Below are 26162 nucleotides of genomic sequence, written 5' to 3'. Positions count from 1 at the left end.
CAGGAATTTCCTTTTTTGAGCAGTATGTTCAACTCCTTATAACCACATGATTGTACAACAAAAATTCTGGGTGACCTGTGTGGTGCTGTTGATCAAATCTTTTCTGCTATTCTTTTAAAAGCTGCTACTATATGTTAAGAGTAAACTGTGGGCCTTTGAGATACAATTCTAGGAATGAGGATTGCCTTCTTTAGAAGCTCATCTGTTGATGTAGATCTTATACCTGATCTGGTTGTCCAAAGCTGCCTGTTTCATGGAATATTACATGTTTGAGATTGCTATTCTCAACATACCGCATCACTAAAACATTCCTGAATTTATTTCTTGGAGGAAGAGGAGGATAAAGAAAAAGCAGGGTGAGGAAGATAAGGGGGAAAGGAAGGAGAAACCAAATCTTCTATAGAAACAAAGTGAAATCTAAAATGGCCTACAAACTTTTAAAAATAACTCACCCACTACTGCTGTCTCTTGGTTCAATGGGAGTTCAAAATTGGTTGGAGGATTCATTGCTAAAGGATCATGTGAATTGTAATCACAGAAGGTTGTAGGGGATGTTGGCAACAAAGAACAAAGAAAAACAGATCCATCTTGCTTCTCAGATAAATCAAGAGACATCTTAGAACCAGCACTACTTGGAGGCAATGGTGGGAAATAAGAATCTTTTACCAAAGACATGTAAGAATCTACACTAAAAGTTCTGGAGTCATGCTGCTTTACACTGGGGGCATTACATATCTGGTGCTTACAGTCATGTGGCAATGAATAACTCAGTTCTGCTGAAGGAACATTTGTTACTTTTTGAGGCTGAAGCTCCATAAAACAAGAATTGTATGGTTGAGATTCCAAATAAGAAAAATTTTCCTTCCTATCCAACTCCTTGGTTTCTCTCTTCTGTAACAATTCAAAGGGAGTTGATTTGGTCCGTATTATAGGCCCCTTCAAATTAAAATATCTTCCTGCTGCATTTACAGGTTTCGAATTAGGACATGCCCCAAACACAATGGAACTCAAGTCCAAACTTTGATGCTTCTGAAGAGGCTCTCCAGCCGTTGGAAATGCTTTTGTCTCCCATGTCTTGGTTCTGTCAGCGTTTTTGTTACAACCACAATTTAGCTCCAAAAACTCTAAAGAAGTGCTCTGTTTAGCAGGATGCAAACCTAATCTTTCCCCTTCATGTATTTCAGAAGTCTTGAAGTCAAAGGAAGAACCCTCTGCTCTTACCACCTTTGTATTTTGTTTGCTTTGTTGATTCATCATCTTTGTTTCTTTTAATGAACTGCAACAAAAAGAAAGACTAATGATACTATTCCTCCAAAGAGGCCTCTTTGAGTATCCTCTTCTCAGCATCACAATGAGTTATAAGCATGAGATTCACCTCCCAGACACAATTAGACAATATTTAGATAGTGTGTAGAATTTTACCCACCTTTTTGGTAAACTAAGAGAATAGAAGTCTGCTTCTAAAGTGAGATTTTGCTCTGGAACTGAATGCCTTGCTTGAATCTTCAAGAGAAATAAATGAGAGATTGTTTTTTAGTGAAGCAATGTCAAGGAGGTGTTTGGGAAGACAAGGAAAAGTTTAACAAAGTAAAATTTTTCTGATACATTTTCTTATCTACCTGCTCTCATTACTGCTATTCAGATGTTTGAGAAATAGCTTTTCAGAAAATATAAAATATTTTAAGTAATTCACAAAAGGGTTAGATGAACTTCCAAAATATTGAACCCAGCAATAATTTATTCACATACTGAGATCAAAAGGATCAGAATGAAGGACTATTAATGCCATAGAAACTAAAAAGGATTTGTTTATAGCATGATCTTTTCATGTTCTTGGTGATAACTTGATTCTGAAGAACACTCAAATTTCAGAAATGTCATCATCTCAACTCTTAAAGTTAATATGTGCCTATTACATCCTCTACCTATCTCTCTTACCTTGTTTCATTCTTTTCCTCCTCACCATGCTTCAGCTACACTGGTTATCTTGCCATTCCTCAAACATGCTAAATTTGTTTCCAGTTTAAGACTTAGACTTACCGTTCCCTCTGATTGAAATACTCTTGCTCCAGATTTTGCATGGCTGGCTCCTTCTTAGTAATTCGTTCTCTGCTCAAGTGTTGTCTACATAATGAAACTTTCCCTGACCACCCAATCTAAAATCACATTCCCACATACCTGCCTTGCCAGTCTCAGTCATATACTGCTTTATTTCCTTCGTAACAATTATCACTTTATGAAATTTGTTACTGTGGTTCATGGAATCTAAGATACAATTGATTGTAAAATATATCTTGATTTCAGAGATATTAAAATGTAAAAAAAAATACAAAAAAAGTCATTGGGAATTGTAAGATGTCACCAATTATAAGATACATACTGATTTTAGAGGTGCTAAACTGTGGGGAAATATGTCCTAAAAATGATAAAATACAGTATTTCTTATTCTGTTTATTTATGGTCTATCTTCCTCTACAAAAAATGTAAGCTCTATGAGGGAAAGATCTTGTCTTGTTTGCCATTGTATCTTCAGGACTTAAAACAGTGACTGGCACATAAATATGAATCTAATAAATATTTGTTGAATGAATGAATGATTGAACCAATCAATCAAGATCTAATTTTACTACCTGGCTTTTAAATCTCTCCATAATCTAACCTTTATTTTCCTAACTTAACCTTTATTTTCCTACCTAAACTTTATTTTCCACCATTCCTCCTGGTATATTGTAGATGCTTAATAATAAATTTAGTTATTATTAAATTTGATGAATTTATAAATTTAGTGCTTAATATTCTTGACTAATGAGATAGTTTAGTGTTAGGAGAATGAACTTTGTAATCAAATAGAAGTGGATTTAACGTTCTAGCTTTTCGTCTTACTAACTCTGAGACTTAAAGCAAACTAACCACTTGAAGTCTCAGTTTACTTATCTATAGAAGGAGGATAAAAGTAGTGCATGTTTATGCATTTAGAACTGCCAATTTAGTGAGCCGAGCCCTCAATCTGGGGGCTTTCCCCTATGAGGCTAGTTGCTGCAAGCAAGAGGCTAAGTCCGCTTATAATTGGGCCTAGGAGTCTCCCCCAGAGAGCCTCTTTGTTGCTCAGTTGTGGCCCCCTCTGTCTCTCTAAGCCCACTCGGCAGGTGAACTCACTGCCCTCTCCCCTACATGGGACATGACTCCCAGGAGTGTGAATCCCCCTGGCAATGCAGGAAATGACTCCTGGAGATGAGCCTGGACCCAGCACTGTGGGATTGAGAGGATCTTCTTGATCAAAAGGAGGAAGAGTGATGAAACAAAATAAGGTTTCAGTGACAGAGATTTCAAATGGAGTCGAGAGGTCACTCTGGAGGGTATTGTTGTGCACTATATAGATATCACCTTTTAGTCTTTAGTGTATTGAAATGGCTAGAGGTATATACCTGAAGCTGTCAAACTGCAACCCAGTGCTCTTGATTCTTGAAGAAGACTGTATAACAATGTAGATTGCATAGTGTGACTGTGCGACTGTGAAAACCCTGTGGCTAACACTCCCTTTATCCAGTGTGTGGACAGATGAGTGGAAAAATAGGGACAAAAATTAGATGAAGAATAGGGTGGAATAGAGGGGATGGAAAAACTTAGATGTTCTTTTTTGCTTTTATTTTTATTTTGGAGTAAGGAAAAGGTTCAAAATTGATTCTGGTGATGAACGCACAATTGTATGATGGTGCTGTGAATAACTGATTGTACACTGTGGATGACTGTAGAGTGTATGAATATATCTCAATTAAACTGTATTTAAAAAATAAATGAACAATGGGGGGAAGAGTGAATGGGATGTTTTGGATGTTCTTTTTTAATTTTAATTTTATTTTTATTTTTTGGAGTAATGAAGGTGTTCAAAGTTTGATAGTGGTGATGAAAGCACAACTATATAACGACACTGAACAACTGATTGTACACTTTGAATGATTATATGTTATGTGATTGTAGCTCAATAAAATTGCATTAAAAATAAAATATTTTGAAAATTTTAAAAATGAAGAAAAAAGTAATGCATGTTTTTAATATAATACCTTTACTGAGATATAATTCATATTCACCCATTTTAAGTATAAAATCAGTGGTTTTTAGTATTTCACAGTTAACCATCACCACTCTCACTTCTAGAATGTTTTCATCACCCCCCAAAAAGAAAACTGTATCCATCAGAAGTCATTCCCCATTTCCCCTGAATTTCCATGCAACCCTAGCCTAAGCAACCATGAATCTATGTTCTCTCTCAATGGATTTGTCTATTTTTGTCATTTAAATATGTGGTCTTTTTGAATGCCTTTCACTTAGCATAATGTTTTCAAGTTCATCGATACATGTAGCGTGTATCAGCACTTCATTCCTTTTTATTGCCAAATAGTATTCCACTGTATGACTATACCATTTTCTATTTATGCATTCATCAGCTGATGGATATTTAGGTAACAGTATATATTTTATAGAGTTTTGGGTGAATTTCATGAGAATGCTTAGCACAGTGCTTAGAATATGGTAATCATTCAATAAATACAAATTTTCATTTTGTATGATACTATTTATAGCTACAATTTTATTGGGTTTGGAGTACTTACCAGTTTAAATTTCTTTAAAAAATCTTTAAACCATTTAACAATTTAAATGTGAGGTATCATTTGCTAACCTTATATGAAGAGAAATTAATATATAATAGTATATGAAAATGATTGTACCTTTGATTACATGTCTGAGCATCTGCTACTTTAAACCTTTTTCAAATACACAGTTTTTGTAGAAATTATATTTATACAAGTACTAACTAACTTGAATATCTAAATTTTTATTGTGCTTTGCACAACCTGAAGGAAAAGATTTTTGGAAGGATACTTGTTGCCTCTAGGAGTAGGACCTGTATGAAGTGGGAAGAAATACGTTATGTTACCTTTATTTTACACTGTGGAGTTTTTTTTTTAAATCATTTTTATTGAGATATATTCACATACCATGTAGTCATACAAAGTGTATGTTCAGTTGTTCACAGTACCATTATATAGTTGTGCATTCCTCACCAAAATTAATTTTTGAACATTTTCATTACCACACACACAAAAATAATAAGAGTAAAAATTAAAGTGAAAAAGAACAGTTAAAGTAAAAAAGAACACTGGGTGTTTGTTTTTGTTGGTGGTGGTGGTGGTTTTTTGTTTTTTGCCCCCATTTTTCTACTCATCCATCCATACACTGGACAAAGGGGAGTGTGGTCCATATGGCTTTCCCAATCACATTGTCACCCCTCATATGTTACATTTTTATACAATCGTCTTCAAGATTCATGGGTTCTGAGTTGTAGTTTGATAGTTTCAGGTATTTACTGCTAGCTATTCCAATTTATTAGAACCTAAAAAGGGTTGTCTAAATTGTGTGTAAGAGTGTCCACCAGAGTCATCTCTTGGCTCCTTTTGGAATCTCTCTGCCACTGAAGCTTATTTCATTTCCTTTCACATCCCCCTTTGGGCAAGAAGATGGTCTCCATCCCAATGCCGGGTCTAGATTCCACCCCAGGAGTCATATTCCTAAACTGTGGAATTTTAATGTCATGTGCTTGTCTTTACTTGAAAAATATATTAGAATTGATTTAAAAAACAAATCTACCTCATTGTTAAGAATTTAAATATTTTAATATCCAAATAAATTTAAGAAAACTTAATTGCAGTGTTCTGAGTCATGAATGTGGAGTTAATTAATCCTTTATTATTTTTTGGCCTGATAGCTCCTAATATAATTAAGAAAAAGCGAAAGATTTTCTTAAAATGTTCTTTGGTTTTCAGTATAAGGCATAACATATTCAATTGATATTATACTATATAATTTACATTAGTCTGAATTATTGATAATGTAGACAATGTAATTTACTTTCTTACTATCACTCCATAGTTTGTTTTATAAAAAGGGCTTTCCATGGCAAAATATCTAAAAGGGATTTAATATTTACCTAGTTTTATAAATGAGGAAAAAGAGGCAAAGAGGGGTAAATGGATTTCAAAAAGGCCCCAGAAATATTAGATGACACATCAGATTAGTACATGATCTCAATGTGGCATCTTTTTTTTAAAATTCAACTTATTTTAAGATAATTGTAGATTCTCATGGAGTTGTAAAAATTAATACTGAGAGTTCCTAGGTACCCTTCACCCAGTTTCCCCTTTTGTAACTTTTTGCAAAACTATAGTACCATAACACAACCACTTACTGACATTGATAGAGTCAATATACAGAACATTTCCATCACCATAAGAATCCCTCATGTGGCCATTTTATAGCCACCCCACTTCCTTCCCATCCCTAACCCTTCCTTAACCCTCAGCCACTAATCTGTTCTCCATTTATATAATTTTTTGTCATTTCAAGGATGTTACATTAAACGGGATTGGCTTTTTTTACTCAGCATAATTCTCAGTAGATTCATCAAGGTTGCTGTATGTATCAGTAGTTTGTTCCTTCCTGTTGCTGAGTAGTATTCCATGGTATGACTGTATCAGAACATGTTTGACCACCTTTTGAAGGACATCTGGGTTGTGTCCAGTTTTGGGGTATTACTAATAGAGCTGCTGTAAACTTTCATGTACAAGTTTTCATGTGAGCAAAAGTCTTCATTTCTCTGGGACAGACAGATGCCCAGGAATGCAATTGCCATGTCATGTGGTGTCTTTTTTAAGAAACTGCCAAACTGTTTTCCAGAGGGCTATAACATTTTACATTACCACCAGGAATATATGAGTGATCCTGTTTCTCTGCATCATCACCAGCATTTGATGTTATCACAATTTTTATTTTAACATTCTGATAGATGTATAATGATATCTCATTTTGGTTTTAATTTGAATTTTCCTAATGGCTACTGACATTGAACATCGTTTTATGCACTTATTTGCTATTTGTATATCCTCTTTGGTGAAATCTCTTCATGTCGTTCGCCCATTTTCTAATTGGATGTTTTATTAGCATTCAGTTTTGAGAGTTATTTGTATATTCTAAATCCCAGTCCTTTCTTGGATAGCTTGTCTTTTCATTCTCTTAACATGGTCTTTCACAGAGAAACTGTTTTTAATTTTGATCAAGTTTAATTTATCAGTTTTTCCTTACAGGGAAAGTGTTTTTAGTTCCAAGTCTAAGAACTCTTTGCCTAGCCCTAGATCCCAAAGATTTTCTCCTATGCTTTTTTCTGAAAGTTTTGTCTTACATTAAATCTATAATCCATTTTGAATTAATTTTTATGTAAGGTGTGAGACTTAGATCAAGGTTTTGGTTTTTTGTTTTTGATTTTTTGTTTGTTTTTTTTTGCCCATAGATGTTCAATTGCTCTGGCACTATTTATTGAAGAAGCTATCTTTTCTCCATTGAATTGCTTTTGCACCTTCATCAAAAAAATCATTTGGGCCTATTCATGTGGGTCCTTTTCTGTCCTCTGTTCTATTTCATTGATCTATGTGGGTCCTTTTCTGTTCTCTGTTCTATTTCATTGATCTATGTGTTACAATTTCAATTACTGTAATTATATAAGCCTTAAAATCGAGTAGACTGATTGCTCCCACTTTAGTTTTTTTTGTTCAAAATTGTTTTAGCTATTCTAGGTCTTTTGCCTTTATATATAAATTTAAAAGTAATTTTGTCTATATCTACAAAAATCTTCCAGGATTGTAATAGGAATTGCACTAAACCTGATATTGATCTGGGGAAAACTGACATCTTTACTATGCTGAGTCTTCTAATCCATGAAAATGGTATGTCTCTCAATTTCTTTAGATTTTCTTTGATTTCTTTCATCAGGCTTGTGTAGTTTTCATCATACAGGTCCTGTACATGTTTTGTTAGATTTTGTCTACATATTCATTGCTGGTATATAGAAGCACAATTCAATTCTGTATATTTTTCTTGTATCTTGCAATCTTCCCAAACTTACTTATTATATGTTTTTGTTTGTTTGTTTGTTTTTGTAGATTCCTTAGAATTTTGTACTCGGTCATGTCATCTACAAAAAGGGACAATTTCTCCTCTTTTCCTTTTTTTTTTTCCTTCTGTCATTATGCTGGCTAGAACTTTTCAGCTTCATAATGAATAAGAGTGGTAAGAGTGGACCTGCTTGCCTTATTCCTGATCTTAGTGGGAAAATATGCAGTCTCTTGCCATTAAGTATAATGTTAACTGTAGGTAGACTCCCTTTACAAAGTTGAAAAAGTTCCACTGGATTCCTATTTTTCTGATAGTTTTATCATGAATGGGTGTCGAGTTGCTTTTTGTTAATCCATTGACATGATCAAGTATTCTTTTTTCCTCAGTCTCTTAACCTGGTGGATTATTTTGATTTTCAAATATTGAGCCAGCCTTGCATCCCCAGAATAAAGCCCACTGTGTCATGATATGTAACTATACAGTGCTGAATTCTATTTGCTAATATTTTATTATATATTCAAAAGGGATATTGGCCTGTAATTTTCTGTGTCCCGGTATTTGGTAATCTTAGTTTCATAAACTGAAAAGGGAAGTGTCCCTTTTCTATCTTCTGAAAGAAATTGTGTAGAATTAGTGTTGATTTTTCCTTAAATATTTGGTAGAATTTTTTAGTGAAACCATCCAGGCATAGAGGTTTCTTTAGGGAGAGTTTTAAAGTTACAAATTCATTTTCCTTAATAGTTATTCAAATTATCTATTCAAATTATCTATCTCATATTGAGTGAGTTGTGGTACTTTGTTCTTTTCAAAGAAGTGGTTCATTTTGTCTAAGTTGTCCATTTATGTGTGTAGGGTTGTTCAGAGGATTCCATTTTTATCCTTTCAGTGTCTGCAGGGCCTGTAATGCAACTGATGTTGATAATTTTTATCTTCTCTTTTTCATTGTCAATATTTCTAGGATTTGTTGATTTCATTGATCTTTTCAAGGAACTAGCTTTTTATTTCTCTTATTTGCTCTATTTTTTATTTTCAGTTTACTTGATTTCTATTCTTTTTTTTTTATTTCCTTCTTTCTGCTTTCTTTGGGGTTGTTTTTCTTTCCTTTTTCTAGATTCTTAAGGTGGGAACTTTGATTGTTGATCATTGATTTGAGGCTTCTCCTCTTTTCTAAAGCATGCATTTAGTACTAATTTTCCTCTCAGCACTGCTGTAGCTGTGTCCCACAAATTTTAGTGGGCTGCATTTTCATTTTATTCAGTTCAATGAGTTTTTTAATTCACTTTGCTAATCTTTTAATTGGTACGTCAAGACCATTTACATTCAATGTAATTAAAGGTATGTTAGGGCTTAAGCCTGCCATTTTATTTTTTGTTTTCTGTCTCATTTCTGTCTTATTTTCCTTCCTTTTTCTCTTTCTAGCATTTTTTAGAATTTCATTTTGATTTGCCTCGAGTGTTTTTGAGTGAATCTCTTTGTATAGCTTTTTAAATGGTGGCTCTAGGTAGCAATTACATCGTATATGCACATAACTTACCAGAGTCTACTGGTGTCATCATTTTACCAGTTCAAGTAAAGTATAGAAACCTTACCACCCTTTATGTCCCTTACCGTTCCCTGTTTATAATATAATTGTCTTAAATATTTCCCCTATATACATTCAGAAACACATCTGACAGTGTTATAATTTTTGCTTCAATTGTCAAACTTAAATTAGAAAACTCAAGAGAAGAGGAAAGCCTATTGTATTTACTCATGTTTTTCTAACCATGTTCTTTCTTTCTTCCCAGTGTTCCAAGTTCCCTTTCATCATTTCCTTTCTGTTTAGAAAACTTCCTTTGCCATTCTTTTAGGGTAGATCAGCTGGTGACAAATTCAATTAGTTTCCTTCATCTGAGAATGTCTAGCCTTTTCCTTCATTCCAGAAGGATACTGTCACTGAGTATAGGATTTTTCACTTGAAAAATGTTGGGCCATTTCCTTCTGGCTCCATGGTTTCTGATGAGAAATCCCTGTTCACTCTAATTGTTTTTCCCCTATAGCTTTGTGTCATTTTTCTCTGACTGTTTTCTAGAATTTTTCTCCATCTTTAGTTTTCAGAAGTTTAACTATGATACATATTTCAGTACTTTCTCAAGCCTACCATCTCTCTCCTCTCCTTCTGGAACTCTGGTGACATGCATGTCAGATATTTTGAAATATTCCCATAGTTCCTTGAGGGTCTGTTTTATTTTTACCAGTCTATGTTTTCTCTGTTATTCAGATTGCGTAATTTCTATTGTTCTAATTCCAGTTGACTGATTCTTTCCTCTTTATTCTGCTGTAGAGTCAATCCATTGAGCTTTTTTATTTAAGTTATTGTATTTTTCAGTTCTAAAATTTCCATTTAGTTCTTTTTATCTTCTGTTTATTTGCTGAGACATTATATTTCTTTGCTGATGCTTACTGTTTTCTAATTTATTTTAAGCATGTTTTTACCATGACTGCTTTAAAATTTCTGTCAGATAATTCTAACATCTTTGTTAGAATTCTAACAATCTATTGATTATCTTTTTTCATTCAGTTTGAGATCTTCCTGGTTTTTGTTACAAAGTGCTCCTTTCAGTTGAAACGTGGACATTTTCATATTGTGTTATAAGACTCTGGATCTTATTTAATACTTCTGTTTTAGCTGGATTTTTTTTTTCAACATCATTATGACGGGGAAAGGAAGGGCACTGCTTCATTACTGCCAGCTAGGCTCTATCTGCACCATGTTCCTCACTTAGCCTCTGTTGACACAGGAGGGGAAGGCTCCGCATGTGATCTCCACTGACACAGTTGTAGGGTGATCTCATTACCACTGGATGATGGTTAATGTCCTGATTCTCACTGGCCCCTTCTCTGAGAGTTCTCCAACAGGGAGTCATATGGCACCATGTTACTGCCTGGTGGAAGTCCAAGCTCCCCATGTGGTCTCTACTGATACTGCAATGGGTGGGGAGAGCTTGGTACATGCCAGTGGGGATGTGCCAGCTCTCTACTTGACCTTTTCGGACACCACCCCAGGAAGTGTGTGGGTCATCTTGTTACAGTCTTGCAAGGGTGGAAGTCTAGATTCCCCATTTAGCCTTTGCTGTATTGACAAGTCAAAGGAGAAAATCCATGTGATTATCCGATTGTTCCAGTTTGCTAATGCTGCCTTTTTGCAAAATACCAGAAATGGATTGGCTTTTATAAAGGGGACTTATTTAGTTATGAAGTTACAGTCTTAAAGCCATAAAGTGTCCAAGGTAAGGCATCATTGTGAGGGTACCTTCACTGGAGAAAGGCCATTGGCATCCAGAAAACCTCTGTTAGCTGGGAAGGCACATGGCTGGCATCTGCTTGCTCCCAGGTTGTGTTTCAAAATGGCACTCTCCAAAGTGTCAGCTTTCAATGGCCATCTTCAAAATGTCTCTGTAAGCTGCAGCTCCTCCAAAATGTCACTCTCAGTTGCTCTGAGCTCCTTCTGTCTGTGAACTCTTCATATGGCTCCAGTGATTTAATTCAGACCCACCCTGAATGGGTGGGGTAACACCTCCATGGAAATTATCCAATCAAAGGTCTTGCCCACAGTTGACTAAGTCACATCTCCATGGAAACAATCAATAGGTTCCAACCTAATCAACACTAATATGTCTGCCTCCACAAGATTGCATTAAAGAATATGACTTTTTCTGGGGGACATAATATATACAAACCTGCACACCCATAGATGCAAAAATATGCAACTGACAAAATTCAATATACGTTCTGAAAAAATGTCTTAATAAAATAGGAATCAATGAATACTTTTTTCATACAAATAAAAAAAGAAACTTCTCCAATCAAAAGTTAGCATAATTCCTATTAAAGTCTCAATGTCCGTATCACTTTTGTTACTTAATATTATTCTGAGAATACCAGTCAATGAAATAGGCATGAATAGGAAATCAGTAACAGTTCTTGCCATGTATACCCTTATTTCCATGTCCCCCTACTAGGATGTGCCTCCTTAGAGTTGACTAGATGTTAATTATAGGATTGCTTAGTTCCCTAGCCCCAGTTCAGTTTTTCTGACTTTTTCCCCTTCCCCTCCCATGTACCTTGCTGAGTCTTAGCATGCTTCATCATTCAACAGGCAGGAATTATGATAAGGACCCTGTCTTACATACTTTGTATTCCTGATGCTGGGGAAAAAGTAGGTCCTCAGGGTATATTTTCAGATTAATAATTCAAGTGATATTAAAAAGTAAAATGTATATGCTACATTTTAAATGTAGTTTTACCTTAAGGCTTGTTCAAAATCTAATATTTTGTAATTGCACACTATTTAACCTACCAATTTTTGTGATGAGATAAAGACAGCATATCTAGAACTCTCAGCACTTTTTAAATTGGCATTTGGCAAAATCATAATGGTTTTTTATGTAAGAACTTCAACTAAAAATCCATTGGATATGTCAAAATATTCTCAAAACTCAATGAGATATTTGCAATCAAAATGAAGCTAGAGTTCAGAAATAAACTCACACATCTATGGCCAGCTGATTCTTTACTATGGTGCCAAGTTCACTCAATGAGGAGAGAATAGCCTCATCAACAAATGATGCTGGGAAAACTGGATATCCAAATGCAAAAGAGTGAAATTAGATCCTTACCTCATACTATAAACAAAAATTAACTCAAAATGGAATAATGACTTAAATATAAGAGCTAAAACTCTTAGAAGAAAACATAGGAGAAAATTTTCAGGACCTTGTATTAGTCTATGGTTAGACATGACATCAAAAGCACTAGCAACAAAAAGGAAAAAAAAAGATAAATTGGACTTCATCAAGATTAAAAACTTATGGGCAACAAAGGACATTATCAAGAAAGAGAAAAATCAATCTACAGAATAGGAGAAAATATTTGGAAATCTGCTATCTGATAAAGGTTTAATAGCCAGAATATATAAAGAACTCCTACAACTCAACAACAAAAAGACAAACAACCCAAATGAGAAAAATGGGATTATGACTCTTTTTTGGAGAAATAAACATTTCTCCAAAGAAGATATACAAATCATCAATAAGCACATGAAAAGATGCTCAACATCCTTAGCAATCAGAGAAATTCAAATCAAAACTCCAGTGAGATACCACTTCACACCCGCTAGCATGGCTATTATTTAAAAACAGAAAATAACAAGTGTTACTGAGGATGCAGAGAAATAGAAACCATGGTGAATTTTTGGAGGAAAGGTAAAATGATACAGTTGCTGTAGAAACAGTTTGGTGGTTCCTTAGAAAGTTAAACATAGAATTCCCATGTGACCCAGCAATTCCACTTCTAAATGTATGCCCCAAAGAATTTTAAACAGAGACTCAAACAAATGTTTGTACAGCAGTGTTCACAGCAGCATTATTCACAGTAGCCAAAAGGTAGAAACAACCCATGTGTCCATCAGCAGATAAATGGATAGACAAATGTGGTATATACATATAAGGGAATATTATTGTGCCAGTTTGAATGTATTATGTCCCCCAGAAAAAGCCATATTCTTTGATGTAATCTTGTGGGGCAGACATAATAGTGGGGATTAAGTTGGAACGTTTGGATTAGGTTGTTTGCATGGAGATGCGCCCCACCCAACTGTAGATGATAACTGATGGGATATTTCCATGGAGGTGTGGCCCCACGCATTCAGGGTAGGCCTTGATCAGTGGAGCCATATAAATGAGCTGACTCAAAGAAAAGGAACTCAGTGCAGCTGTGAGTGACATTTTGAAGAGGAGCAAGCTTGCTAGAGAGGAATGTCCTGGGAGAAAGCCATTTTGAAACCAGAACTTTAGAGCAGACGCCAGCCACGTGCCTTCCCAGCTAACAGAAGTTTTCTGGACGACATTGGCCATCCTCCAGTGAAGGTACCCAATTACTGATGTGTTACCTTGGACACTTTATGGCCTTAAGACTGTAACTGTGTAGCCAAAAAAACCCCCTTTTTATAAAAGCCAATCCATCTCTGGTGTTTTGCATTCTGCAGCATTAGCAAACCAAAACAATTATTCAGCTGTAAAAAGGAATGAAGTTTAGATACATGCTAAGACATGGATAAAACGTGAAGACATGTTGATGTAATAAGCCAAATACAGAATGACAAACATTGTATAGTTTGTACATGAAGTACCTAGACCATGCAAATATATAGAAACAGAGAGTGGATTACAGGTTACCAGGGGTGGGGGTAGGAATGAAGAGTTATTTCTTGATGGATATAGAGTTTCTATTTGAGGTGATGAAAAAGTTTTGGTAATAGATGGTAGTGCTAGCACAGTATTGTGAATGTAATTAATGTAACTGAATTGAACACATGAATGTTGTTAAAATGGGAAATCAGAGTTGTATACATGTGACCATAATAAAAATTAAAAATAATAATTATAACAAAAAATAAGGGTAGAGTAACCTGAAAAAAATCACATTAGGACTCACGTATAACTTCACTTTATAATTATCACTCTCACTATTAACTCAGCCACAACTGTCAAAAACATGGGAACAGAATATACACTTCCACTTTTAGTCACTCCTGTTGTTTCTAAATTTAGCTGAAAATTGTATACAGTAGGTTACACAAGGAATTTTCTAAGTTAAAAGTACCTCAATTTATTTGTTCTTCTCCACAAGAGATTTGCTGTGTAGCCCCATGCACATTTGACACACCCAGTTAGACTTGACAGTAGGTAATTAAGTCTTACAACTAATCTGAGATCCCTTGACTAAAAACAAATATGGAAAAAAAATTGTCAAAATATCAAGTTTAAACTTTACCTCTGTTTCAGAGCATTTATCCTTGAAAACATCCATCTGTCTCTTAAATAGTTCCAATACAGCACTGTAGACTAGCTCATACTGTTCCTGAAGAGCATCATGAACCAGAACAAATGAAAACAAACAAAAAACTTGGTGAACTACAGAACCAGATTTCAGGAATATGAATGTCATTCAAATGTTAGTACAGCAGACCTGAAAAGAACATCAACATTACTTTAGTAAACAGTGTCTTACGTTAGCCCATTTCAGATTTTGAAGTGCATTTTAAAAACAGCCAACATTTAATCTGCCTCTAGCTAATAGAGAGGCATTTATGTCATGATTTTTTATGTTCTAACCTCACTTTCTGACTTATCTTTCTCTCTACCATCATTCCTCTTTTCTGTTTTCGTTGTTTATATTTAAATACTTTTATTCCATACTGCATGTCTTTTTTGTTTGTTTGTTTGTTTTTTGTAATCTACCACTGTCTTTTCTGGGAAAAGGTAGATAAGTTGGTGGTGGTGGGTAGATGATAGATAGCCTCAATATCTATTATTTAGCTTGACCCTCACAATTGCTCTGTGAAATAATGGAGCTATTATCCCTATTTATAGTCAATTATTCCAAAGTCATTCAGAAGTAATATTCCATACCTGGGTTAGAATCTGAATCTTCTGACCCTTAGTTTACTGCACTTAAACTGCTGAAATTTTGTAGTAGCAAAGATACCAAAGAAAAGTAGATCATTGCATAGGCTTGGGAAATTTGTGGCTATACATGAAACTTCTCCATAAGAAATGAGACTTTACCTGTTATAAGGTATATGAGTTTTTAGTGCTCTGTTTTTGCTTCTGTACCTGCTCAAGTACTTGATTTTGGATCTACTTTTCATCTGAATGGGCCTATTCAGGGTTTTCCCTGACACTTTACACAATCTTATACAAATAGAAAACAACTTATTCCAAAGACAATTGTAGCAAGAAAACAATACAAAGTCTATATCAATCAACACAGTCATGTGGATACACTCTTTAATTTTTCCAAGAAGAAAGTAAAAAAAAGACAGGAAGCACTCATCTTTTTACAGTGCCATTCCTGGCTTGAGTAGTATCAGAAAAGGCAGCTACAACTGTTAAGATATTTGTTCAGCTGGTCTTAATGCCAAAATGTGAAATCAAATTTTAAACTTTTCCAGCTGTCTTCCAATTTTTAAAAGTAGACCTGAAATGGAATTTTTTTGAAATGGAATATGGTTTTATTTATTAATTTCATATTACATTTTTAAAAGTATACAATTGGTTTGCTTACTTCCTGATGCCGTTTTGCACTTACATGGATCAGCCTTCTTTCAAGTCTGACGGCTCTAAACCAGCAAATGCTTTCATTTCACATAAACTTTCCCCCTTACAGGGTTGAATATAGAAAACACTTACAGTCAACATTTGAAAAAAAAAATTTCCACTAGCTATTACTGGAAAACCTGTATGGGCCGAACATACACATTTATATTACAATAGCTCTTCATTTTTTCCCTTCAATTCACAACTTTTAGATTAAAGTACTTGAACTGCCATTGTCAATTGTTTTATCCCTTAACCTAGGTGAAAGTTCATTTATAAGTGCTTTAAACACTTAAGGCTAACTATTTAAGCAGTAAAAAGTAGTTCAAAAATTATCCAAAAGTACCTATTATATAATAAACACCAATAAATGTCTGATGGATGAATGTATGCTAAATTCTATCTTACAAACAGAGACAACTTAGAAAGGCAAATAAAATTAGTGGTGTAGAAATATGGGAGAAATTAATAGTGTTGACAGTGAGAGATTTAGACCAGGAATATTTCACGTAGGAACTTGAGCTTGAGTTAATGAGGAAATGAAGAACCCTCATAGGGTGAACAAACATGGGCAATCTGGAGTAGATTAAAAGATTGTGAACTGGAAATACATATACATTTATATTTATGGTGTGTGTGTGTGTGTGATTTGAAGCATATATTTTTTTAAAGTATACATACAATAATGACCAAGAGAAACTATAGAAAATTAGTAACAGTGGCTAGCTTTAGGTGATAGGATTACAGTTTTCATTTTTATTTTTCAGTATTTCCTAAAATGAGCTTTAGATTGTATTTTTCAGATTGTGTTACCACCTTGTGAAGTAGAAATCACAAATCTCTGATTTTCTCTGGTTTTAGAGATGGATTTACTACCACAAAATTTCAAGTAACCTGACCCAGCTGTTAATTTCTAAGTCAAACAGCTTGTTGAATTTTTTCAACATTCTTTATAAGAAATATTATTCTGATTTCCTGATATTTTCTAAATGGACAGTAAAATATAAGGAATGAAAGAAATTTGACCCAAGGCAGGAGGACACAGGGAAAATATTGGGGCACTCAAAGGAAATGTGAACAGACTAAAGTACTTAATAGTAAATTCGTGTTACAGCTGAGGGGTCAGCTGCTTTTGGATGCCTTACCATCATGTTCTGATCCATTCACCATAGCCCATACCTGAGTCTGAACTAATGAAGGCCTCTGTGTTCGCATTTCCTGGATCAAACTAAAAATACTGAAGTTCTCAGGAATTATCTACCAAATAAAAGGAAAAAATATTATTTCTAAAATATTATTAGGAAATGAGATATGGTAGGTTTGTACAGGTTAGTGAGAAATACTGATACACCCCAAAGTACTTTGGGCAGAGAATAAAAATATATTTGCAGGGCCCCCCTGAGGAACTGGGGGAAAATGCGAAAATGTTGGACATCTCCACTTGGGTATTACTGATCTTCTCACAAACATTGAGGACTAACAATTTAGTAGGCTGAGCCCTCGATCTTGGGGCTTGCTCTTAGGAAGTGTGTTAATGCAAAGGAGAGGCTAAGCCTACTTATAATTGTGCACAAGAGTCTCCCCCAGAGAACCTCTTTGTTGCTCAGATGTGGCCCTCTCTCTCTAAGCCCACCTAGCAGGTGAACTCACTGCCCTCCCCCTTACGTGAGACATGTCTCCCAGGGGTGTAAATCTCCCTGGCAACGCAGGACGTGACTCCTGGGAATGAGCCTGGACCCAGCATCATGGGATTGAGAAAATCCTCTTGATCAAAAGGGGGAAGTGAAATGAAACAAAATAAAGTTTCAGTGGCTGAGAGATCTCAAATGGAGTCGAGAAGTCACTCTGGAGGGCATTCTTATGCACTGTATAGATATCCCTTTTTAGGTGTTAGTGTATTGGAATAGCTAGAAGGAAATATCTGAAACTGTCTAACTGCAACCCAGTAGCCATGATGCTTGAAGACAATTATATAACTAGGTGGCTTACACAGTGTAACGACGTGATTGTGAACCTTGAGGCTCACACTCCCTTTATCCAGTGTATGGATGGATGAGTAGAAAAATGAGGACAAAAAACTAAATGAAAAATAGGGTGGGTTGGGGGGGGTGGAATGATTTGGATGATCCTTTTTACTTTTATTATTTATTCTTATTATCATTGTTTTTGGAGTAATAAAAATGTTCAAAAATTGATTGTGGTGATGAATGCACAACTATATGATGGAACTGTGAACAGTTGATTGTACACCATGGATGATTGTATGATATGTGAATATATCTCAAAACTGAATTTAAAAAAAAACATGATTTATACATTAGAACACAAAGTTTGATTTCCATAAAATTGAGTTTGATTTCTGTAAAATTGTAAAAGGATAACAATATAATTTAGAGCAGTTGTTCTCAAATTGTAGCATGCATTTATCACCTGTAGGGCCTGTGGGCCCTACCCCCAGAGTTTCTGATTTACTGGGTGTAGGGTGGGGCCCAAGAATTTGCATTTCTAACAAGTTTCCAGGTGATGCTGATGATGGTGGTGTGGGAACCACTCTTTGAGCACCACACAAATAGCTAATTTAATCATCGACTGACAAGTCTGGTCTGTCAGTGAATATTTTAGTAAAGACAAATCATGGAGAGAGATGTTTTGAAGAATCAAACAGTTCCTAAGTGTGAAAGCAACAGTGTAAGAAAATGGGAAGTGCCTGCTGAGGGAAACTCACCCCATCTTTTAGCAACATCCATGTATAATCAATAGCACAAATAACACCAGTCCTTCCACAGCCAGCACTGAAATGAAAGATTACCGTAGCATGTATAGTTGCAGAGATAGATCATTAACAACATCTGGAAAATTTCACCCATAGATTTGAAGAGAAAAAAGTCTGAAGGCAATGAAATTTTCCAAACCCAATCATTTCCCAGAGCCTATTTATCAATTGCCACATGCCATAATGAACCTGAGGACAGATCCTAGGCAATTTCCCACAGTAAGTCATTGGAGCTGTACTATTCACAAGTAACTTAGAAAAATATGAATTTAATGCTCTTATTGAACTTATAGTTTGTTTTTGCTATTGACCTATTCCTTTCAATCACTCTCATTTCTAACTTCATTCCTTTCTGATCAACTGAAATAAGTGAGGGTAGGGTCAGGAGCCTGCATCCAATAGCTCATGTCACCATAAATTTCAACAGTCAGTCTTCCTTCAGCTACCACAAAATTCCTGGCCAGACTCTGACACTGGGTATGTTCTGCATAGAAGGTTCATACACAGCATCATACCTGCAGTGAATGCATATGGGAATACTATCATCCTCTTGATAACAACGCACATCCCAGATGAGCTCAAGAATAGGGTCTGTAGATAAAGGCACATCATGGTCTGGCCAATTCTTGTAATGAAATTGGTAGATAGTTCGAGTTTCCTAGAAAAGATAGCCAGAATAGAAAGAGAGGTCAAGGTTAGGACTCCACCTTATTTTGCCACAAGATTACTCGCCTTAGTAGTAGCGTCTATATCCTTTTTGCAATTTATGCTGCTTTATTTCCTATAGACCTCAGGTGAACAGGTGCCTTCTGAGAACAATTGAAAATGATTTCAGGTCACTTACTATTGACCTATTCCCTCTGACACACTCAACAAAAGTGTGTCCAAACCAGAACTTCTACTCTTGGCTATCCCTTGGCCTCAGAGAAGATGGGCAGAGCCTAAGGAGCCTGAGCCCTTAAGTTGGTCCCCAGTCTCTATTCACTGTACAACTTCTATATTCACCCCACAGATTTTTTCATCTTCTATGTATGCCATGGTATGAAAAAGGTTGGGGGGCACATGTCCACACCAAAGGTCTCTTTTCAATATGAAGACTTACCCAGAACATCAAAGGTCCCACAACTGCCCATTGCCTTATACCCAGTCTGAGTCACACACTATGTATATTTACCTGCCTGATCCCTGTAAGCATTTGACTTATATACTTACACTATTGAACTTGGCTTTTAGCGTCCTGATTGTGTAATCAGATTTTATTTTTTCAGCTTCCTAATAAGTAGAAGAAGAAAATATTAGTTTAAAACAAGCTCTCTATAAAGTAGATCCTGGAGCCTTTGCTCACCCCTAATGGGAACAGGCACCATACTCACACAAGTTATGGAGAAAGGGCCAAATTGCAGTTGTTTCTCTCCTGGCTCAGCCCAGTACCGCTCACACTTTTTCTGTTGCACAAAGCAGAATGTAGTGATTTCCCTCCACACATTCTAGTCTTCTGGATAACAAAACCCACTCCCTCATTCAGAAGCAAATTCAGCTCTATATCCTTCACCTCAGGTAACTTCTAAGCCCCTTAAGCTTCAACCACAACATCATGGTCTGCAATCTCCGATGATGGGAAAACAAACATTAAAGAAGGATACATACATTACAGACTTTCTAGAAGCCTAAAAAGGTAGAAATAAGGATCTTTGATCTATTTTCAGTATTGTAGCAGGACTAACAGAAACCATATGTCTACTAAAAGAAAGCTGCACAAGCTATCTGAAACACCAAGTTTCTTTGGTTTCAATTATATCAACTCAGAATAGCAAGAGTATTATCCATGTAGATTAGAACAGCATTGTCCAATAGAAATGTAATGAGACACAGATGTAATTTTAAATTTTCTAATAGCTACATTCAAAAATGAAAAAAAGTGAAATTAATTTTAAATTTTAATTATATCCTAACCCAATATATCAAAAACTTTTTCAACATGCAATCAATATTTAAGTTATTACATATTTTGCATTCTTTTTTTTACTAAGTCTTTAAAATCCAGTATATATTTTATATTTAAAGCACATCTTAATTAGGATGCTAAATTTTCATTGGAAATATTTTATTTGGATTTAGATTTCATAAAACTTACAGTTGAAAGACAGATTCACACATTCAAGTTGTTCCAAACATACTTAAAAGTTTTCTAATAACTGAATTGAATATGTTTTTTAGTTTAAATTAATTAAAATCAATTAAAAATTTAAATTCAGTTTCTCAATCACACTAATCATATTTCAAGTGCTCAATAGCTACATGAGGCTAATGGATGCCATTTTGGACAACATAGTGTTAGAAACTCTGACTGGCAGTTGAAAAAATGCCTGATTAGTAAAAATGGGAGAATGAATTATTACTTTAAAAATCATACCTTGGTTCTACATTAAACTTGGAATCTACTGAGAAAATTGACAAAAAGTGTTTCTTCGGAAGGAAAAAATAAAAAGCCCAGAGAGTCATGTGGCATCCCCAAACTGAAAGCCAGGAAGATCTGCATAATTTTTACCTTAAGGAATGTTCTTTTACAAGTTTTCCTTCCTTTTCTTCTCTCCCTTACCTTTAGGAAAGCTGGTACTAAAAAGCAACTCACCTTTCCCATTTCAAACTCCATGCATGCCATAACGATGATCTGGTGGGGTGGGGTGAGGGGGAATAGATAGAAATTTAAATGTCTATGTGGTTAGGAAGAAGAGTTACTGCATGGATCCCATGGCCAGAAGGTATTAACCATTCTTTTTATGTTTTGTTTTGTTTGTGTTTTAAACAAAAAAGAAATCCGAATAAATTATAAAATAGTTTGCTCCTACCCTCTCTTCTTTCTGCCCCCACTTCCCTCTTCTCTATTCAAAGGAATAAATTAACTTTTTGTTACCAAATGAGCCTGTTAAGGTGAGAACTTTCATTTCCTTGAAAATGAGTGACATTGGGATTTTGACTAAAATAGATGCCTGAACACTGAAATCCCATTGACCAACCATGGTTTTAAAAGACAGGAAACCTCAATCTCAAACCCTGACACCCTATGCCCTCCAACTCTAAAAACTAGAGAATAAAGCAAAAGCAACACTGCACTTACCAGGACACTGTATTCCCAAATCATCCTCCAAAAGTCCAGGAGAGTTGTAGACAAAGGACCCTGAGTGGCAATATAAGCCTTAGGTCCATAAACTCCCTAAAGGGGAACAGAAATTACATAGGTGACTATAATTAATAGCTTTTTCATCTCACCTAGTGCTTTCCTCCTATTTTTTAGGTACCTAGAGAAATATAGAGTGCTCTTATTTCATTTCAGTGTACCTTAATGAAGTTAGCATTGATGTAGCTGGAATCCTCATCAGAGATTATCAGAGACAGTTCCACCCGGCTGTGATCATCTGTCATATAAAAGAAAGATGTAGTTAAGAGGTCTTAGGGGTTTACTATAAGTGGACCAACACTGTGATTGGTGGATGCTAGTAAGTGTTTGATGAGTAACTGAGTGAACGAATGAGTACTCTTTGCAGTCATAAAAAGCAGAAACTAATATGTCAATGCCACATTCCAGGATTAGGCAATGGGTAAAAAGAGGACAGGAATGATTTAACCTGGGATACGGTTCAGGTTTATAGGGAGAAATAGAACTTACAGGGCAAGATATCCTTATATCTGTTTTTCTTGATATTCTTAGACCTCTCAGCCACAGTTGTTGGAAAGGTTTTATCTGCCTTGTACATGGTAGATTGCCTTTTCAGCTTCTGTAATAAAATTCCAAGAATAATTAAATCTTCCTAGAGAAAGTAGATAAGAAGCTATCTCTAGAGACCTTTCCTTCTCCAGTGCCTCAACATTCTACTTCAGCCCTTTTAGCATTCTCTCTGGGCTGACTCCATTCAGGACAGAGCCCCGGGGCATAAGCATATCAAACTTCAGTGACATTTTGAAGAAGTGAAAAGGCTACACTTGCTGCAGCTGTGCCACAAATAGCTAAAATTTAGACGTGAAACTGGTGAATATTTTAAAAACCAAATACATTCGGAAAACAAGCCATACACTCCACCCAAAGGGTCAGATATTAAAATTTTAAATTACTTTCTTTACAGCTGCTATTTAGTTCAGTGGTCAACAGAAAAACAAAGTTCCATTAGTCTTTTCGCTTTAGATCACATTTGTTTTTAAAGTAGAAATGGAGGTTTAGCTGAATAAAATCTTTCTATATCCAGCAAAATTTCAAAGATTTCAGTCCCAAAAGAAGTTACTTTTTTTATGTGACCCAAACTTCCAATCCATCCCTTAAACAAGCAGTAATCTTTAAATAGCATATGATCTGGGCCAGGCAGGGACTAGCTTAATGTGGTTGAACAAGATTCCTCAAGATACTGAAGTAACTCCTTAAAATCATTCCCATTTTTCAATATGATACTATAAAACAAAACTTCAGGTCAGAGAAAATGATAGTTTCTCTTTGGTTCCTTCTTAGGAATCAGTGTTACCCCAGATTTTATCTCTCTTATCATTTAAAGAAACGGTTTCAAATAGATAGGACTAGGATGAACCCATACTTGATTTGAGAAAGATGGTGGTGGTGGTGGGACCTCTATAATAGCCAATAAATAATTATTATTTGAACTAAAGAAAATGATTTCCATTATTTGGCTATTATTTAGTGGTGAGTTCGTCACGACTTTATTAATACATTAATTACTTCCTGTGTGCTAGATCCCTCAACATCTATTCAGTCTTCATCCTCTTTAATTTCCTTCTGAAAATTTCCTCCTCCCTTGGCCCTTATTAGTCTGTATTATCTGGGTTCTCCTCTTTTTGCTCTGACTCCTCCTTCTCATTTTTCTTACAGGCTCTCTGCCCTTTTCTGTCTTCTAACTGAGAATTACCAAAAGTTCCAAAATTAAGTCCTCAATTTTCTGCCCTTATTATAAACATTAGCTCAGAGATATCATATACTCTTGTAGAAAGCATACAACAACTGCTTGCTGACTTATTTAATGGATTCAAATTGAATTATAATTTCAATCTCTATTGGGTAACTCTCAAGTTTCTATATTGGTCTTCAATTTTTAAGTTCAGTCCTGAATTACAACTATGTACTAGACATTTCCACTGGGGTATCTTAACCACAGCCTCAAAGTAAGCACATTTAAAACAAAAATCATCATTGCCCCCAGTTAATGCCAATGGCACTGTTTCTCCCAGACAGCCATACTTTTAAACCGAGAGTTACCTTTGGTTACCTCCGTCCCACAATTCACAGCTCTAATTCAGTCGGCAAGTCCTACCGATTCCTCCCATGTAATATTTTGCTTGCATCAACCCTCCTTCCCATGCCCACTTCAGATATCTTAGTTCAGGCCCTTTCCCTTAAAGCTTGAAATATCACAATTGTTTCTTAACTCACCTTCACACTTCTCTGTCTTTCCCCATTCAGATCCACTGGGAATAATTACACTAAATTAATCTTCCAAAAATACTTCTTTAGTTATCTCTCCCCTGCCCAAAACAACTTCCATGAAAACCCCTTGCTACTAGGAAGAAGTCCAAACTCCTACTTAGGACTCACCTTAATTGGGCCCCAAGCTAACTTTCCCAAATTTCCCACTGTCCTCCAATCTAAAGATGACTTCTGGGTTTTTTATACAAAAGATTACAAATTGATGGCACTGATGGTATGCGCAATATTACTTCTTTAAAACATGGCTTTCCTTTCCCTTCTCATGAATGTATCCCTCCCTGGTACTGCTTTTGCATTTTGCAGCCATGACTATCATCTATTTTGTTCCACAGGGTGAACTAATAAAGGGAAATAAGGAAATAAAGAACTTTTCTCTAGTGACTAGCATCAAGGAAAAATAAAAAAAAGAGACTGTTAGTACTCTTTCTTAGTTGCCTATATTTCAAGTAGTTATTTCAATAGGATGTTGTTCTAGTTTGCTGATGTTGCTGGAACGCAAAACACCAGAAATGGATTGGTTTTTATAAAAGGAGATTTATTTGGTTACATAGTTACAGTCTTAAGGCCATAAAGTGTCCCACGTAAGGCATCAACGATCAGGTACCTTCACTGGAGGATAGCCAATGGCATCCAGAAAACCTCTGTTAGCTGGGAAGGTATGTGGCTGCTGTCTGCTCCAAGTTCTGGTCTCAAAATGGTTTTCTCCCAGGATGTTCCTCTCTAGGCTTCAGCTTCTCTCCAAAATGTCACTCTCAGTTGCTCTTGGGGTGTTTGTCCTCTCTTAGCTTCTCTGAAGCAAAAGTCTGCTTTCAAAGGCCATCTCCAAACTGTCTCTGTAAACTGCAGTTCCTCTCTCAGCTCCTGTGCATTCTTCAAAGTGTCCCTCTTGGTTGTGTCAAGCTCGCTCCTTCTGTCTGAGCTTACATAGTGCTCCAGCAAACTAATCAAGGCCCATGCTGGATGGGTGGGGCCAGACCCCATGGAAATTATCCAATCAGAGTTACCACCCACAGTTGGGCGGGTCACATCTCCATGGAAACACTCAAAGAATTACAATCTAATCAATACTAATACATCAGCACACACAAGATTACATCAAAGATAATGTCATTTTGGGGGACATAATACATTCAAACCAGCACAGATGTACAGATATCTTAGTTAAGGATATCCTTAACTAAATGGTGAAAAAAAAGGTGAGGAAAGGGGAGTCTAAAATATAGGTATGATGACACTTATTGACAGAGAAAGAAAAAAAACAAGACTTAGTAAAGAGTAGAAATTCAATCCAACAAACAAGCAAAATTCATCGTTTCAAAATTGGTTCAGGATAACTTGGCAACTATCTAAGAGAAAATTCAAGGAGAGAGAAAAATAGTTGGGGTTACAATATTGTGTTAGCTAGGATTTCCTGACAGAGAATTACCAAATATTTAGGATCCAATTAAATTTACACTTCCCAAATAATAAATAGAGGATTAAATTCATATAACTACTCCAGTGCTTACAGAGGGCGGAGACTTCATCCCAGCATTTAGGGAAAACATGGCCACTACTCAAGCACTTGGAAAGGGTGGGGCTGCTGCTCCATCAGACCCAGAGGACAAAGCATCAAGCATCAATCTATAGATGGCTCTTAGACCTTGAAATCTAATGGAGTTAGCCCTGCTGGGTTTCAGAATTATTTGGGACACATGACCTCTGTTTTCCTTCTGATTTCTCCCTTCTGGAATGGAACTGTCTATCCTATGCCTGTCCCTCCATTGTATATATATATATATTGTTTTGCAGCCTATAAAACTTTTATTGTTAAGTAATCAAG

At 35.7% G+C, this 26162-nt stretch overlaps 1 protein-coding gene across 5 annotated transcripts in view; it reads right to left on the bottom strand.

Moving 5' to 3' along the window:
* PTPN22 (protein tyrosine phosphatase non-receptor type 22) overlaps nucleotides 1-26162 on the bottom strand; it is a 72451-nt gene that overhangs the window by 21911 nt on the left and 24378 nt on the right. For all 5 annotated transcript variants that reach the window (XR_005215268.1, XM_037826330.1, XM_037826329.1 and 2 more), the window contains 12 exons: nucleotides 22523-22631; nucleotides 22195-22271; nucleotides 21974-22069; nucleotides 21488-21526; nucleotides 20229-20300; nucleotides 20068-20127; nucleotides 19371-19513; nucleotides 18808-18874; nucleotides 17262-17339; nucleotides 14758-14844; nucleotides 1427-1503; nucleotides 453-1276 (listed from right to left, as the gene is read on the bottom strand). Coding sequence is in view for 4 of the 5 variants with exons in the window: in XM_037826330.1 (XP_037682258.1) it covers nucleotides 453-1276; nucleotides 1427-1503; nucleotides 14758-14844; nucleotides 17262-17339; nucleotides 18808-18874; nucleotides 19371-19513; nucleotides 20068-20127; nucleotides 20229-20300; nucleotides 21488-21526; nucleotides 21974-22069; nucleotides 22195-22271; nucleotides 22523-22631 (1729 nt within the window). In the remaining variant the exon portion in view is untranslated. The remainder of the gene's footprint in view (nucleotides 1-452; nucleotides 1277-1426; nucleotides 1504-14757; nucleotides 14845-17261; nucleotides 17340-18807; nucleotides 18875-19370; nucleotides 19514-20067; nucleotides 20128-20228; nucleotides 20301-21487; nucleotides 21527-21973; nucleotides 22070-22194; nucleotides 22272-22522; nucleotides 22632-26162) is intronic.

The sequence above is a fragment of the Choloepus didactylus genome, chromosome 2 (genome assembly GCF_015220235.1).
Source record: "Choloepus didactylus isolate mChoDid1 chromosome 2, mChoDid1.pri, whole genome shotgun sequence".
Classification (NCBI taxonomy): Eukaryota; Metazoa; Chordata; class Mammalia; order Pilosa; family Megalonychidae; genus Choloepus; species Choloepus didactylus.
Note: the sequence above shows the minus strand (reverse complement) of the source record. Positions and strands in the feature narration are given on the sequence as shown.